The sequence below is a fragment of the Oreochromis niloticus genome, linkage group LG7 (genome assembly GCF_001858045.2).
Source record: "Oreochromis niloticus isolate F11D_XX linkage group LG7, O_niloticus_UMD_NMBU, whole genome shotgun sequence".
In the NCBI taxonomy this organism is placed as follows: Eukaryota; Metazoa; Chordata; class Actinopteri; order Cichliformes; family Cichlidae; genus Oreochromis; species Oreochromis niloticus.
The window spans coordinates 31,072,739-31,086,589 of record NC_031972.2 but is presented as its reverse complement, the minus strand read 5'-3'; the positions used below and the strand labels follow the sequence as shown (position 1 = coordinate 31,086,589).

The 13,851-nt window shown below is 41.9% G+C and overlaps 1 protein-coding gene across 9 annotated transcripts in view; it reads left to right on the top strand.

The window, feature by feature from the left end:
• The window catches only part of ehmt1b (euchromatic histone-lysine N-methyltransferase 1b), a 42,299-nt gene that overhangs the window by 26,042 nt on the left and 2,406 nt on the right, over window positions 1-13,851 (top strand). For 5 of the 9 annotated variants that reach the window (XM_013268524.3, XM_005470437.4, XM_025909018.1 and 2 more), the window contains 20 exons: window positions 1,444-1,596; window positions 1,747-1,818; window positions 1,987-2,089; window positions 3,226-3,339; window positions 3,905-4,182; window positions 4,949-5,181; window positions 5,262-5,474; window positions 5,555-5,637; window positions 8,295-8,401; window positions 8,563-8,685; window positions 8,794-8,895; window positions 10,334-10,438; window positions 10,535-10,689; window positions 10,783-10,953; window positions 11,065-11,209; window positions 12,160-12,237; window positions 12,391-12,506; window positions 12,656-12,742; window positions 13,393-13,471; window positions 13,603-13,772. In XM_013268524.3, the coding sequence (XP_013123978.1) occupies window positions 1,444-1,596; window positions 1,747-1,818; window positions 1,987-2,089; window positions 3,226-3,339; window positions 3,905-4,182; window positions 4,949-5,181; window positions 5,262-5,474; window positions 5,555-5,637; window positions 8,295-8,401; window positions 8,563-8,685; window positions 8,794-8,895; window positions 10,334-10,438; window positions 10,535-10,689; window positions 10,783-10,953; window positions 11,065-11,209; window positions 12,160-12,237; window positions 12,391-12,506; window positions 12,656-12,742; window positions 13,393-13,471; window positions 13,603-13,772 (2,687 nt within the window). Of the gene's footprint in view, window positions 1-1,443; window positions 1,597-1,746; window positions 1,819-1,986; window positions 2,090-3,225; window positions 3,340-3,904; window positions 4,183-4,948; window positions 5,182-5,261; window positions 5,475-5,554; window positions 5,638-8,294; window positions 8,402-8,562; window positions 8,686-8,793; window positions 8,896-10,333; window positions 10,439-10,534; window positions 10,690-10,782; window positions 10,954-11,064; window positions 11,210-12,159; window positions 12,238-12,390; window positions 12,507-12,655; window positions 12,743-12,908; window positions 13,152-13,392; window positions 13,472-13,602; window positions 13,773-13,851 lie in introns of those variants that run through there. The other 4 variants (XM_013268526.3, XM_013268525.3, XM_025909020.1 and 1 more) reach the window with 4 other exon arrangements.

The following is a 13,851-nucleotide window of genomic DNA, read 5'->3' as shown; positions in this document are numbered from 1 at the left end:
AGCCCCCTTTGGTCTGAGTGCAGTCAGTTGCCCATAGACATTGCCTGATGAGTGCTAATGACTAAACAGAGTGCACCTGTGTGTAATCTAATGTTAGTACAAATACAGCTGCTCTGTGACGGCCTCAGAGGTTGTCTAAGAGAATATTGGGAGCAACAACACCATGAAGTCCAAAGAACACACCAGATAGGTCAGGGATAAAGTTATTGAGAAATTTAAAGCAGGCTTAGGCTACAAAAAGATTTCCCAAGCCTTGAACATCCCACGGAGCACTGTTCAAGCCATCATTCAGAAATGGAAGGAGTATGGCACAACTGTAAACCTACCAAGACAAGGCCGTCCACCTAAACTCACAGGCCGAACAAGCAGAGCGCTGATCAGAAATGCAGCCAAGAGGCCCATGGTGACTCTGGACGAGCTGCAGAGATCTACAGCTCAGGTGGGGGAATCTGTCCATAGGACAACTATTAGTCGTGCACTGCACAAAGTTGGCCTTTATGGAAGAGTGGCAAGAAGAAAGCCACTGTTAACAGAAAACCATAAGAAGTCCCGTTTGCAGTTTGCCACAAGCCATGTGGGGGACACAGCAAACATGTGGAAGAAGGTGCTCTGGTCAGATGAGACCTAAATGGAACTCTTTGGGCAAAATGCAAAACGCTATGTGTGGCGGAAAACTACCACTGCACATCACTCTGAACACACCATCCCCACTGTCAAATATGGTGGTGGCAGCATCATGCTGTGGGGGTGCTTCTCTTCAGCAGGGACAGGGAAGCTGGTCAGAGTTGATGGGAAGATGGATGGAGCCAAATACAGAGCAATCTTGGAAGAGAACCTCTTGGAGTCTGCAAAAGACTTGAGACTGGGGCGGAGGTTCACCTTCCAGCAGGACAACGACCCTAAACATAAAGCCAGGGCAACAATGGAATGGTTTAAAACAAAACATATCCATGTGTTAGAATAGCCCAGTCAAAGTCCAGATCTAAATCCAATCCAGAATCTGTGGCAAGATCTGAAAACTGCTGTTCACAAACGCTGTCCATCTAATCTGACTGAGCTGGAGCTGTTTTGCAAATAAGAATGGGCAAGAATTTCAGTCTGTAGATGTGCAAAGCTGGTAGAGACATACCCTAAAAGACTGGCAGCTGTAATTGCAGCAAAAGGTGGTTTTACAAAGTATTGACTCAGGGGGCTGAATAATTACGCACACCCCACTTTGCAGTTATTTATTTGTAAAAAATGTTTGGAATCATGTATGATTTTTGTTCCACTTCTCACGTGTACACCACTTTGTATTGGTCTTTGACATGGAATTCCAATAAAATTGATTCATGTTTGTGGCTGTAATGTGACAAAATGTGGAAAAGTTCAAGGGGGCCGAATACTTTTGCAAGCCACTGTATATAACATTACATCCACTTTTTTCCATTTGTTGTCTTGCAGGCTAAAGAGGTGGCCAGCATAAATGGGGAGAAAGTGGGAAATGCATCTGAGGATGAAGAGTCAGAAGATCTGGAGTCTGAAGAGGAGGAACAACAGCAGCCATCAGAAGAACCGGAAAGTGCTGCGCAGGAAACCTCTGAATCCATCGCTCAGGTTGGAGAATAAAAGTTGTTTCTTTTTCTTGAAACCTTGTGTGGTTGTTTCTTTGTGGTAACTCTGAATAACTGTGAATGCAATGCGTTGCAGTGAAAGTCTTATGTGTTAAATGCTACTGATGAACTCTGTTTGCTTTTCCTGGTGGAGGTGAAAGATGAGCAGGAGTCTGAAGAATCTGGAGAAGAAGAGTTGGAGGAGGAAGGCACTGAATCTGACTTGGTAAGACCCACTCGCCACCACTTCTCCAACTGCATCTCATACCACCTCTTTTAGCTAAAAATGGAAGAGAGTTGATGTGTTTATTTTTTTTGTATGTTTTTTGTTTTGGTTTTTTTTGTTTCTCTCTGTTGTTAAAATCATCCCTGTGGCTGAACTCACCTGCATCAGAGCACAGAGTCGGGTCTGAAGAAAAAATTGAAAAAGAAAACAAAAGCAGACAGCGCATGGCTCCGGCCCTCCAGGAAACGAAAAAGGAGGATGAAGTCCAAAGGTGATCGTTGTTCCTCTATATGCACATCCACCCAATCACCTATCTCAATATTCTCAGGCTGACTGATGCTATTTCTTGAGAGAAACATGTCACAAGTGGATGACAGTAAGTAATTCTCTGAAACCGACATTAACCCCAGAAACTGAAACTATGTACTGCTGGGTACATGTTCAGCAGTGAACTGATTTTAGCCACCTAATATTTTCAGTATCTGTTTATACACTGGCATTATTTAGATTATTTTCTAAATAAACTTTTCACCTCTTTACCTGCTGCCAGACTGACAGAAACAGTAATTTTAGTTCAAAGACATGTGAATTGTTTGTGTGCCGCTCACCTCGATTGGTGAGTTTATTTCTTGACTTAGTAGTTCAGATCTGAACTACACATTCACAAAATAAACAATAAACAAAGCTCTCAATTGTTGCAGCAGCTCTGTGTCTGTCTCCTTGATTCAGGTTCCTTTTTTAGAGGGAGCTTGAAATTCCATGTGAGAGGTGGAAATGGCTTTGCTGGCAATATTGTCTCATTTGATATCTCTTAACCCAACCCTAGGCCAGGTCTCCAGCTGTTTGGTAGCGAAAAATACATATGTATCTGGCGGCAGGCAGTATTTTTCAGTATGCATGCAGGCAGCATTACAGCACACAGTTGAGTTACAGATTTCTGCCAAAATAAGGTATTTTCTGGCCATTTTTGAGTATTTAATTTAAAAAGTATATTATATTTGTGTAAATACTTGCTCAATTAATAAAATGAGCTTTAAAAATGTATATAATCAGAGTGCCGGTGATCTTCTGGGTAAAAATTAGATTCTTAAAACGTGAGTTTAAGCCTCTGCTAAACCCTAAAATCTGTTTGAGACTCTACAGGGTCATGGCTTTGGCTTTTATTGACTAAAATGACAAAAGTTACATTGCAAGCTGACTAAAACTTCAGATCCATGTTGGTCTGAAAACATGGCACAGTTCAAACCCAGCGCCCAACTGGTTGCACTTGTTGTTCCTGTTTGATATATATCTACACTTCTGCAGCTGCTTTGAACTAGGTGAAAAATGTTCAGACAAGATATAATTATGGCATTTTTTCTTAAGGCTCTTCCTTAAGTATTTTCTTATCCTTCGTCTTTCTCACAGAGCCGGAGGTGGCTGTTCAGCCTCAGGCTCCAACTCCAGCCGAACCCCATGATCACAAGGAGTACACGCAGATTGTCCCACCTGTCAGCCTCAGCAAGCCTTCACCCAGCAAAGGTGAGATTCAATCTAGTTCAGTCACTGCAGTTACCAGAGGTAAGGCCTCAGACACAGATTGGCTCCACCTGCCTGTGCCACAAAACCTGTCGAAGCATCTACACCCCTAACTCCATTATCCAGGTGGATGAGTTACTTACTTAAAAAAAAAAAAAAAAAAAAGCACCACTCAAGAGTTGTTATCGAAGTGGAACCTATCCAGATGCCAAAAGTGTGTTCATAGCAGGCTATAAACATGCTTATTTCTGCTGTGAAGTTGGTTGTTAATATGGTTGCTGGATCTCTTTTTCTTTCCTTCCCTTCATGTCAATCAGGAGCTGTTTTAGTGCACACATTCAAAGCAATGGAGCCACAAGGTTTTAAAAGACAAAATCCTACAGAACTGAGAGTGTGATGAAAATCAAGTTTTCGATTTTAATTTGCAAGTTTTACACCCAAAATTACAAAAACAACCCCCAACAAACCTCCAGACGGCTTCTATGATATTTGGGTGATAAAGGGTTAGTTTATTCCTGATGAGACCAATGTGGCTGATTTCATTGGCCGCGCTCTTTTCTTTCTTCAGACACTTCAGGGTCGGCGGTCGAGGAGGCTCAGGAGCTTCCGCTCTGCAGTTGCCGCATGGAGACCCCCAAGAGTCGAGAAATTCTCATTCTGGCAGACAGGAAGTGCATGGCCACAGAGAGTGTAGATGGACAGCTGACTCGCTGCCAGGACGCTGTAGCGAAACATGAAATGATGCGTCCTTCCAACTCCGTTCAGCTGCTCGTTCTGTGCGAGGACCATCGCAACGGCATGGTGAAGCACCAGTGCTGTCCGGGCTGCGGCTTCTTCTGCAGAGCGGTGAGTGAAAACTGTGTGCCAATCAGTTTCAGGCCTCTGGCTGCAGTTTAACTGGCAGCTACTGTCACAAATGGAACAATTTACACAGATGAAAAACTTACATGGTAAATGGCTCTGCATTTAGACAGTTTTTTTTAAGTGTTACTCTGATGATTGAGGAAGCTGCACTAATCTCAGTTCTTTGGGGTTAATGAGGCTTTCACACAGGACACAGCATGTGATGCACTTGCCATTTCTCAATGAAGCCACTGAGGTTTTCTGTTTTCTCTGGCTCCTTTATGCATACCTCAAGGCCTTTTAATAGATCTGTAGAGCTCCTGTGAGGAACATGTAACTAATCCAATAGGTTTATATACACAGTACGTTCACAGGTACATAAGACCACACAGTTTAGTTTGTGCTTGACAGTCTGACTAAACACTTTCCTAATTTGTGCCTCAGATTTCTAAGTGTGAGTCCTGGATGACACTTGGATGTCAGCAAGTCTTTTCCCTTATTAAGTACACGCCATGATTCAGTATCGTGAAGAACTAACTTTATCAGGAGAAACTTGAAGTAATTGTTTTCATTATGGCGGACTCTCACATCATTAACCATTCTTCTTTGGCAGATGTTGGTTGTGGGGCTCTTCCTCCTTTTGGCTCTTATAAGTGAATATTGCAGGTTTACAGAAGCAACCTAGACACTGTTGTCGTGTGAGACATGGTCAGAGGACATGTGCTTTGTGAATGTTTGTTTACAGAGACTGTTTGTTGTTCCTGCACAGGGGACCTTCATGGAGTGCCAACCAGACGTCAACATCTCTCACCGTTTCCATCGCGCTTGTGCCTCAGTGCTGAAAGGTCAAAGCTTCTGTCCTCACTGTGGAGAAGAGGCCAGCAAGGCCAAGGAGGTCACCATTGCCAAGGCTGACACCACCTCCACCGTGCCCCCTGCTCTTGCACATGGGCCAGCCACGCCTGGAGCCCTCGAGGGCCGAGCAGACACAACCACTGGCAGGTAAAAATGCAACTTTGGAACTGTTTTGTTTGTTTCTCACAAAATGCCGAACTTGAGCTTTGTTCTCACTTGTTTTCTAGCTCCTCTTGTTTAACTGTGGGGGCTGAAGTCAGTGGCCGGGCTGACAGTTCGCTGTCTGTTCGTTCTGCACATGGATTCGACACATCTGCTGTTCCTGGGTCCTCCAGGGCTGCCCCCCTGCAGGCTGGGATGGCAACAACAGCCCTGTCTACACTCACTCCAGGACCCAGAGAAACTCTAGAGAGCATCCTGGTGGCTCTCGACACAGAAAAGTAAGTAAACCCACCTTAATTCACCTAAAAGACCACAAGCCATTTACAAGCTAATTCATTTTTTGTGTCTGTTTGACCAGACCCAAGAAACTGCGCTTCCACCCTAAACAACTTTACCTCTCTGCCAAGCAAGGAGAACTGAAGAAGGTCCTGCTCATGTTGGGTACGTAAATCCCTTTCAGGCTCTGTCATCTGAACTCCTTTTCATTTTTCACCTTGTAGTGATGTCTGCCAAAACTAGTTTTGCTCTTTCTTCCAGGAAACTGGTGTAATTTTCATGACCCTCAAATTTTATTATGAATAATTTTACCACATGCGTTTGTAAGTTTTCTGTGTTTGTCTAATGCTACCAAAGTCCTTGACCCCCAGCCTAAATACACAGTCCGCACACTGTATACAATTTCAGCCCATCTGTCACCACAAGCTGGCAACGTCTTGTCACGTGCATCCAACATGTGACAAGAAGTTGCAGACTTTGATCCAGATACTAATTGTAAAATCACAAATGATCCCATTAAAATACCAAATTCTCCATCAAAACTAGCTCTGCTCTAAGCCGGACAGCTGGCACAGTTTACACCAGGGGTAGGCAACCTTTCTGATGGCGAGTGCCATTTAAAATTTCCTCAGAAGTCAGTGTGCCATATGATTGCATTAGCAATAAATTTAATAACGCTCTATATGAACAGTTACACATTATATAGAACCACTTTATAGAATTATATTTGTTTGCAGATGTTGGCAGCTATCAGCGAATAGTTATCAGCTATTTTGAAACAAAAAAAAGACACTTTTTATTCATAACAAGAACTCCATAACAGCAAATGAACTGTACAACAGAAAATACAAATGCTATTTATGGTCTCCTCACAACAATGATAAGAAAAATAAACTGGGCCAATATGGCATGTTTGTTAATACAGAGACACACATGTTAATGTGATCTCTGGTCTCCCACTCAGAGACACAGGTCTCCGAGTGTCCAACATTCAGACGGCTACCTGAGGACACTCATGTGAGAGAAAATCTGCTCACACAGATATGTACAGCCAAATACTGTCAATAAGGCCTCTGCAATGTTCTGAAGACAGTTAAACTTGTCAGGTAGTGATGTCCAGCAGGTGAAAATGCAAACTCCATGAACATGCACAGCTGTAGATTCCAGCTGCTTCAATGTCGCATTAACTGGCATCAACTCAGCCAGTTAATGCGAGACAAATCTAGCTGCTCATTAAAGATTTCTGGTTTGATCAGAAAATAAAACATTGGTCCATACACCTGAAAGTCCCAAAAATGCATTGTGTCTCGAGTCTATGGATGCATTTTGACTAAAGGCCGGCCCCCCAGATATTAAAGCCATAAAGCCTTTGAATGAAAACAAACGCTGTTGTGACAGTGATGTACACTGTCTTGTTGGTAAATGTATGATTTCTATTCATTTTACGTCAGATAAAAACTTTGGTTGTAAGCTTCAGATAATTATTTAATAACAGCCAGACATTTTAAATGAGAATAAGAAAGTATTTCTTTGTCCCCCCCTTTCCCTGTTAATGCCCTACCTGGCCCCCTGGCAAAACTTTGCTAGATCCACCCCTGCACAGTTACCAGCTGTCAGCTACATAGAAAAGGATGCTGGTGTTATTTGTCTCTCAGAAACAGTTCATAACTTCCCTTCAGCTCATCCATGTCACCTAAAAGGTAAACCTGTTTCTCCATCACCTGTTCAGCTCTGATGATTCAGTAAGGACATCTCCTGGTTTCATCTTCATGTTTGTCTCTCACCAGATAACCAAACCGATATCATGACCAGCAGCTTTACAGCTGTGGCTCCAGCAAACATCAGCTGATACTAGAAATTAATATTAAATACATTCTAACAACAGCTGATCAAGCTTAAACGTGCTGCTGTTGTTTAGTGCGACATCCGGCAGTTTCCTCTTTCTGGCGCAAAGTGAGCGATAAATAAACAAGAGAAAAGCTGATCAGCTGATCATTGATCAGTTTCATGATTGAAGTAGCAACAGGAGAGGGAGGGGGAGAGAATGAGAGGAGAAGAAGATGCAGCTGTGCAGCATAGACACAATAACTCCAGCTTTGTGTCTTTTTCCATCCTGGCTGAAGTCCGGGACAAACTGTGTTCCTTCTCAGCTCAACACGAAACGCGTAATAATTTCTCTGAATGCGGGACGATTCTGTTTGTACAGGACGGTTGGCAACTCTACTAACCTTATGAATAAAATAAAGTTCACTATCAATAAAATCATAGCACCCGCCCAGCAGTATATAAACTCCGTCATGCTAGCTAGTACGCAGCACGAGTTATTGTAACTGACTGTAAAAAGTCAGCACAACGAAAATAAACTCCACCTAAACTTGGTTTATATCTGACCCAGATAGACTGCAGGTCATAACTTCTTACCTGAAGTTCAGTTCACCTGACACTCGGACCGGCGGCTGCCTCGGGTCTCTCCTCCTCCTGCCTCCCCTTCCCTCATCCACCTGCTGGCCTCCACCACTTGTTAATTTTACTGAATCTGTGGCCACCAAACAACTGAGTTATTTTTACACACCAACCAGCGTCTGGTCAATCCACCAGCAAAATAAAAATAAAAAATAATTGGGCCACCGAGCAAATGCCCTTATGCCCGATGGCCAGTCCAGCTATGGTCGTGCGTGCCATCAGTTAACCCCGTTGGCACGCGTGCCTAGGGTTTCCGACCCCTGGTTTACACAAACTGTGTGGTGGGTGGTGGATTTTTTTTAAACATAAACGTTGGCAGGTATTTTCATGCATCTTACTCGCCTTCCTTTACCTTCCAGTGGACGGTATCGACCCGAATTTTAAGATGGAATCGCAGAATAAACGCACCCCGCTGCATGCAGCAGCTGAGGGAGGTTACAAAGACATCTGCCACATGCTTGTTCAGGTAACATTGCGCTTCACATCTCTCCAACGGAAATATTAAACTTTGAGTAACTTTCTGACAAAAACATTAAAATAAAAATCTTAACCAGAGTTTTATACTAATATTAATGATTCTGATTTTGTGGTAGCAGTTTTACATTAGCTGTTTGTCTGATGTTTCAGGCTGGTGCAAACTTGGACATGTGTGATGAAGATCAGCGGACTCCTCTGATGGAGGCCTGTGAGAACAACCACATGGAGGTGGTCCTGTACCTGCTCAGAGCTGGAGCCAGTGCCATGCACAAGGTAAATATGCATCAGATTTTTCTCTGAGGTTCCCATCAGCCAACTAAAGATCCAGGTGAAATGTTTGTCTAAACCTGAATCAATAATTAAATCCTCTGCCATTCTCAGGATGTTGAAGGGTTCACGTGCCTCCACCTAGCGGCCAAATCTGGCCATTACAAGATTGTTGAGCACCTTCTGTCCACTGGACTGATTGATATTAACTGCCAGGTTAGTACACCTAAAAATGTCTGTTGTAAAAGAAGGGGAGAGGCTGCAAGATTGAAATGTACAGCTTCAGGATGCAGCACTCTGCTGTCTATGTGTTAACTACAGAGCCATGGGTAGACTAGCTTAGCTTAGCTTTAACAAGCAGTGAAAAACAGCTATCCTAGTTTATAAGAAAACAAAAAACCATGTGTGCTTTTACTTCAGCTTTCCATAGTCACCCTGTTCCCAGTCGATTTCAACCTTAGCAAAAGGTTGCTTTTCTGGCTGTAGTTCCATGATTGCTTTGTAGATGAGGGGGTATCAAGCTTCTGATCCATGGGCAAAGAAACAGATGGTGTCCAGGTTCCTGAGGGTCCTTAAGTCTCAAATGCATCATTAATCAAAAATAAGGTCTCAGTTTGTGTTAAGATATCTCAATGTCTTTTTCTAAAACGGCAAAGAAATAATTTTTCTGACATTGTTATTGAAAATGTCCAAAATATGTTAGCCTTCCTTTCTTAGCAATGAAGCAGAGAAGATTTGAAACCTGGAAATTGATGCTGGTTGCTTAAATCTGATGGTTTAAGCAGTTCTGACAAGCAACATAGATGAAGTTGTTGTGGATGCTCATGAGTACACATGAAACTTGTCTCAATCCTAGAGAATTTATACAGTTTTCAAAATTTCATTTTGAGACATTAAAAATAGAATTTAAAAAAATAATCCTAAATTTAGCTATATTTGTTGAAACCCTGTAAAAATTTCTATCCCCCAAACTGTTTAAAATACTTCCACACCAGTCTTTTAAGTTTCTTAAAATTTCAGATCTGAGAGGTGATAAACAAAGTTTTATATAATAGTAATTCCCGTTAGGATGTACGTTCGTATACACTTTATTTATTTATTTATTCAGTTTACTGGCTACAAAGCAAACATTTTGCACTGAGCTAAAGTGTTTTGGTTGACTGATGTCCTCTGCACTTAAAATTGTTGCTCCCAAAGCTCAGTAATGAATAATATGTTTCATATGATCTGTAACTTCCATTAAAAAAAATTAAATATTCATTGATTTACTTGTTTTCCATTCATGTGACACACTAGGATGGATTTCCAGTGTGTATTTTTTACTGTAAAGCACTTTGTAACTGGGCTTAAAAGGTGCTCTGGGAATAATTGATGCATGACGGGCTGCACTCTGCTGCATGCGTCTTGGATTAAGATGTTTGAACTTGCTATATGTAGCATCAGGACAGCTTTGACGTAACGAAGCAGCCTTTCCTCTTTTACTACTCTCTACTCAGGAGGACTGAAAATTAAAAGCTGTGCTTTTCTTCTTAGTTTTTCTTCTTTTTTTTTTTTCCTTTTTCTTGTTTTTATAGGAATTCCAATATGTAGTTGGATGGATGTTGTTTCAGTATTTCTTCAGCTGATTTTCAAGCCCATTATTAATTTTCCACAGGATGACGGAGGCTGGACACCCATGATCTGGGCCACAGAGTACAAACATGCAGACCAGGTGAAGCTGCTTCTTACTAAAGGAGCTGACTGCAGCATCAGGGACAAGGTTAGCGTAGAAGTCTCTCCACCCCAGGTTTGAAATCCTTTGCAGAAGAATTAAATGCTGGCTAATTGTGGGTTTATTTGGGTTATCTTTATTTAGGAAGAAAACATTTGCCTTCACTGGGCCGCATTCTCTGGCAGCGTGGAGATAACTGAGCTGCTGTTGAACGCTCACTGCAATCTGCAAGCTGTCAACATCCACGGAGACTCTCCTCTACACATTGCTGCTCGGGAGAATCGCCTGGATTGCATCACGTGAGTTGTCAGCCCCACCTACTGAATAAAAACTCCGTTAAAAAGTCATTGTTGTCGTGGATGGTTGGTAAAATTGGTTCTTTGTCTCATCAGGCTCCTCCTGTCTCGAGGAGCAGATGTGTTTTTGAAGAACCGCGAGGGAGAAACTCCCCCAGACTGCTGCAGCCACAACTCAAAGGTCTGGGCCGCTCTGCAGGCCAACAGGAAGGAGAGGGATGCCAAAAACATTAGGCTTAGTCGAGCAGAAGAGAAAGCCCTTCACAGGTTAAAGACCAGGCTGGGAGTGATAAAGCATCATAAATAGCGATGTTAAGATTCTGTCCACCTGTTTCTTTCAAATTAAAGCACCTAAACTGTCTCTCTGTCCATTTACAGCGACATAGCTTTAGGGCAAGAGCGAGTTCCCATCCCCTGTGTCAACGCAGTTGACAGTGAACCTTACCCAGATGACTACAAGTACATCCCTGAAAACTGTGTTACTTCCCCCATGAATATTGACAGGAACATAACACACTTACAGGTAAGCTAAAGGCCATCTGAGTAGGCTTTTAACATTACTTAAAAAACCCAACAACAAACAATAAAGAGACAAACTAAAAGGAATCTGTCTGCATGAGGAACAGCAAGTTCAGATTTACAGAAGAAAACCCCGTCATCAACACAAAGATCCAGTATCATCAGTACAGTTCAAGAAGAAAACCTTTTTTCCTTTTACTCAAAAAGTTGCAGATGGATTTGCGTTTCCGCTTAGAAGTGATTTAACTTTTGGAAGCGATCCAGATTTGGACCCAGTAATCTATGGAAGATTCTTCAGTGTTGCAACATAACACAGAATTCACATCATAACTTACAATGTACTTACGTACATGTATTTAAGTACTGTATTTAAGAAAAAATAAATTAAAAAAATCACGTTGTGAATCCACAAATACTGGCTCATAACTACCAAGGGGAGGAAGGGTGCAGCTGAAACCTGGAAACAAGTTACCGCACATTACCAGAACTTCACAGGAAGTCCTGTGATTTCACTCACTTATCTCAGTCCAATTTTTTTTCCCTTTTTTTTTTTTTTTTAACTACCTCTGTGTAAAAGCAACATTGGACCATAGAGCTCCAACTCTCAGTAAGCCTTGCTACCATTTCTAAGTTTTGGTGACATCAGGAGAGAATCTGCAGAGTCCCCACAGAGATTTTTGCCATGCAGCATGAAGATAATTATTTTTTATTCATTTATTTATTTTTGCTAAGGTTGAAATCGTTTAATTCAGATCACCTAATTTCGCGGACACATAAGTTTACTTTTGGAGTGAATGCATGATCAGACTGTTCTGGCACTTTCTGTTAAATGTTTTAACGTCTTTTGTGTTGCATTTGATCCAAGCCATCAGTAATACAGTGACATTTTAAAAAGAACTATAGGTTTTTCTTTGCATTGTGAAGTGACCTATGTTATTTTCCGCTCTGTTGCAGTACTGTGTTTGTAAGGAAGACTGCTCTGCGAGTATCTGCATGTGTGGACAGCTCAGTCTGCGCTGCTGGTATGACAAGGTAAGAACGGGCAATCTGCGAGTCTGAAAGTGTGCGAACACCTTAATAAAATAAGCTTTACCCAACATTAAATCACTACAGTTTAGTTTAACTACCATCTTTGAAACCATCAAGCTTATAGAGAGCACTGCATGTGTGTATTGTCCTGTTTAGAGTGGTCGACTTCTACCTGAATTCTGCCGAGAGGAGCCTCCTCTCATCTTTGAGTGCAACCATGCGTGCTCCTGCTGGAGGACCTGCAAGAACCGCGTAGTGCAAAACGGACTCAGGTGATTTAACAAATAAAAAGACTCTTAAAGGATTTGTGGCTTTGTAAGCCAGCATGTGTATATAATGGAGTTGATCTGAAGAGCTGCACTACTTGCTGTGTGAAGGTAAACAAGACGAGTGTTGCTTAAAGATGTTTCTGGTCCTCTAGGACCAGACTCCAGCTGTTCAGGACCAGTAAGAAAGGCTGGGGTGTCCAGGCACTGCAAGACATACCACAAGGGACCTTTGTATGCGAGTAAGTCAAAGACAGCCCAATAACACTTGTTTTGTATGGATCCATCCTTCAGTGTTTCCCAGCACAATTTATAGTTTGAAAACAAGGAGAATAGTGGTCATGACTTTGTTTTATCACTTCTACTTTCATTTTGGGAAAAATTAAAATGCTATTCTTGCACGTGCAGCTTTATCTTTATCTCCTGCCAGATGGTCCCAAGACTGACCCAAGACGACTGTCAGTAGTCTAAATGCAAGTATTACACATACAAAACCAGATGTTTGGTTAAATTTAGTTTTAAACAGGAGCATGGAAGGATCTGAAATATCTCTTTAGCAAAGGAAGCGGTACATCACGTCTGACCAACACAGAAAGTTATAAATGACTTGGATTCCTTATCTACAGAAGTCAGACTGGACCCCGGCTGAAATCACTGCTTTTCAAAGAGGAATCGGTCACGAATAATGTGCTGCCCCTTGTTTTATGGCCATTCGGTGCACTGCAGTTTGTGCCTTATGTGACTGATTTTTCTGAATGTGCTTTAAAAACTCTTCTAGGGACGGGTGTTATAAACCATCTTGGGCTGTAAAGTCTGTGGTGTGTCGCACTGTTCATGTCACAAACTTGTGAACAAAAGAAGAATATTAAAATGCCCGTCTGTTTTTGAACAGGTATGTTGGTGAGATAATCTCTGAAGCAGAAGCAGAGATGAGGCAAAATGATGCTTACCTGTTCAGTCTGGATGATAAGGTGAAGTATAAGAAAAATTTGAATAGATTTTGGACTGTTTTCTGGTTTTCTTCCTTCTGTGCAGAATTCCTTTAAAAAATTTATTTTGAGCCTTTCATTTATTTTATTATTCCCCCCTCTGCAAACCACAGGATCTCTATTGCATTGATGCCCGTTTCTATGGAAATATCAGTCGCTTCCTCAACCACATGTGCGAGCCCAACTTGTTTGCTTGCCGAGTGTTCACGAAACACCAGGACCTGCGTTTTCCACACATTGCCTTCTTTGCCAGTGAAAACATCAAAGCTGGAGAGGAGCTTGGGTAAGCTTTAACAAGTTATTTTAATTTATGTTTATCTCTTTTTCTGCAATTTTGTGTTTAGGTTGTTGTTATAACACAG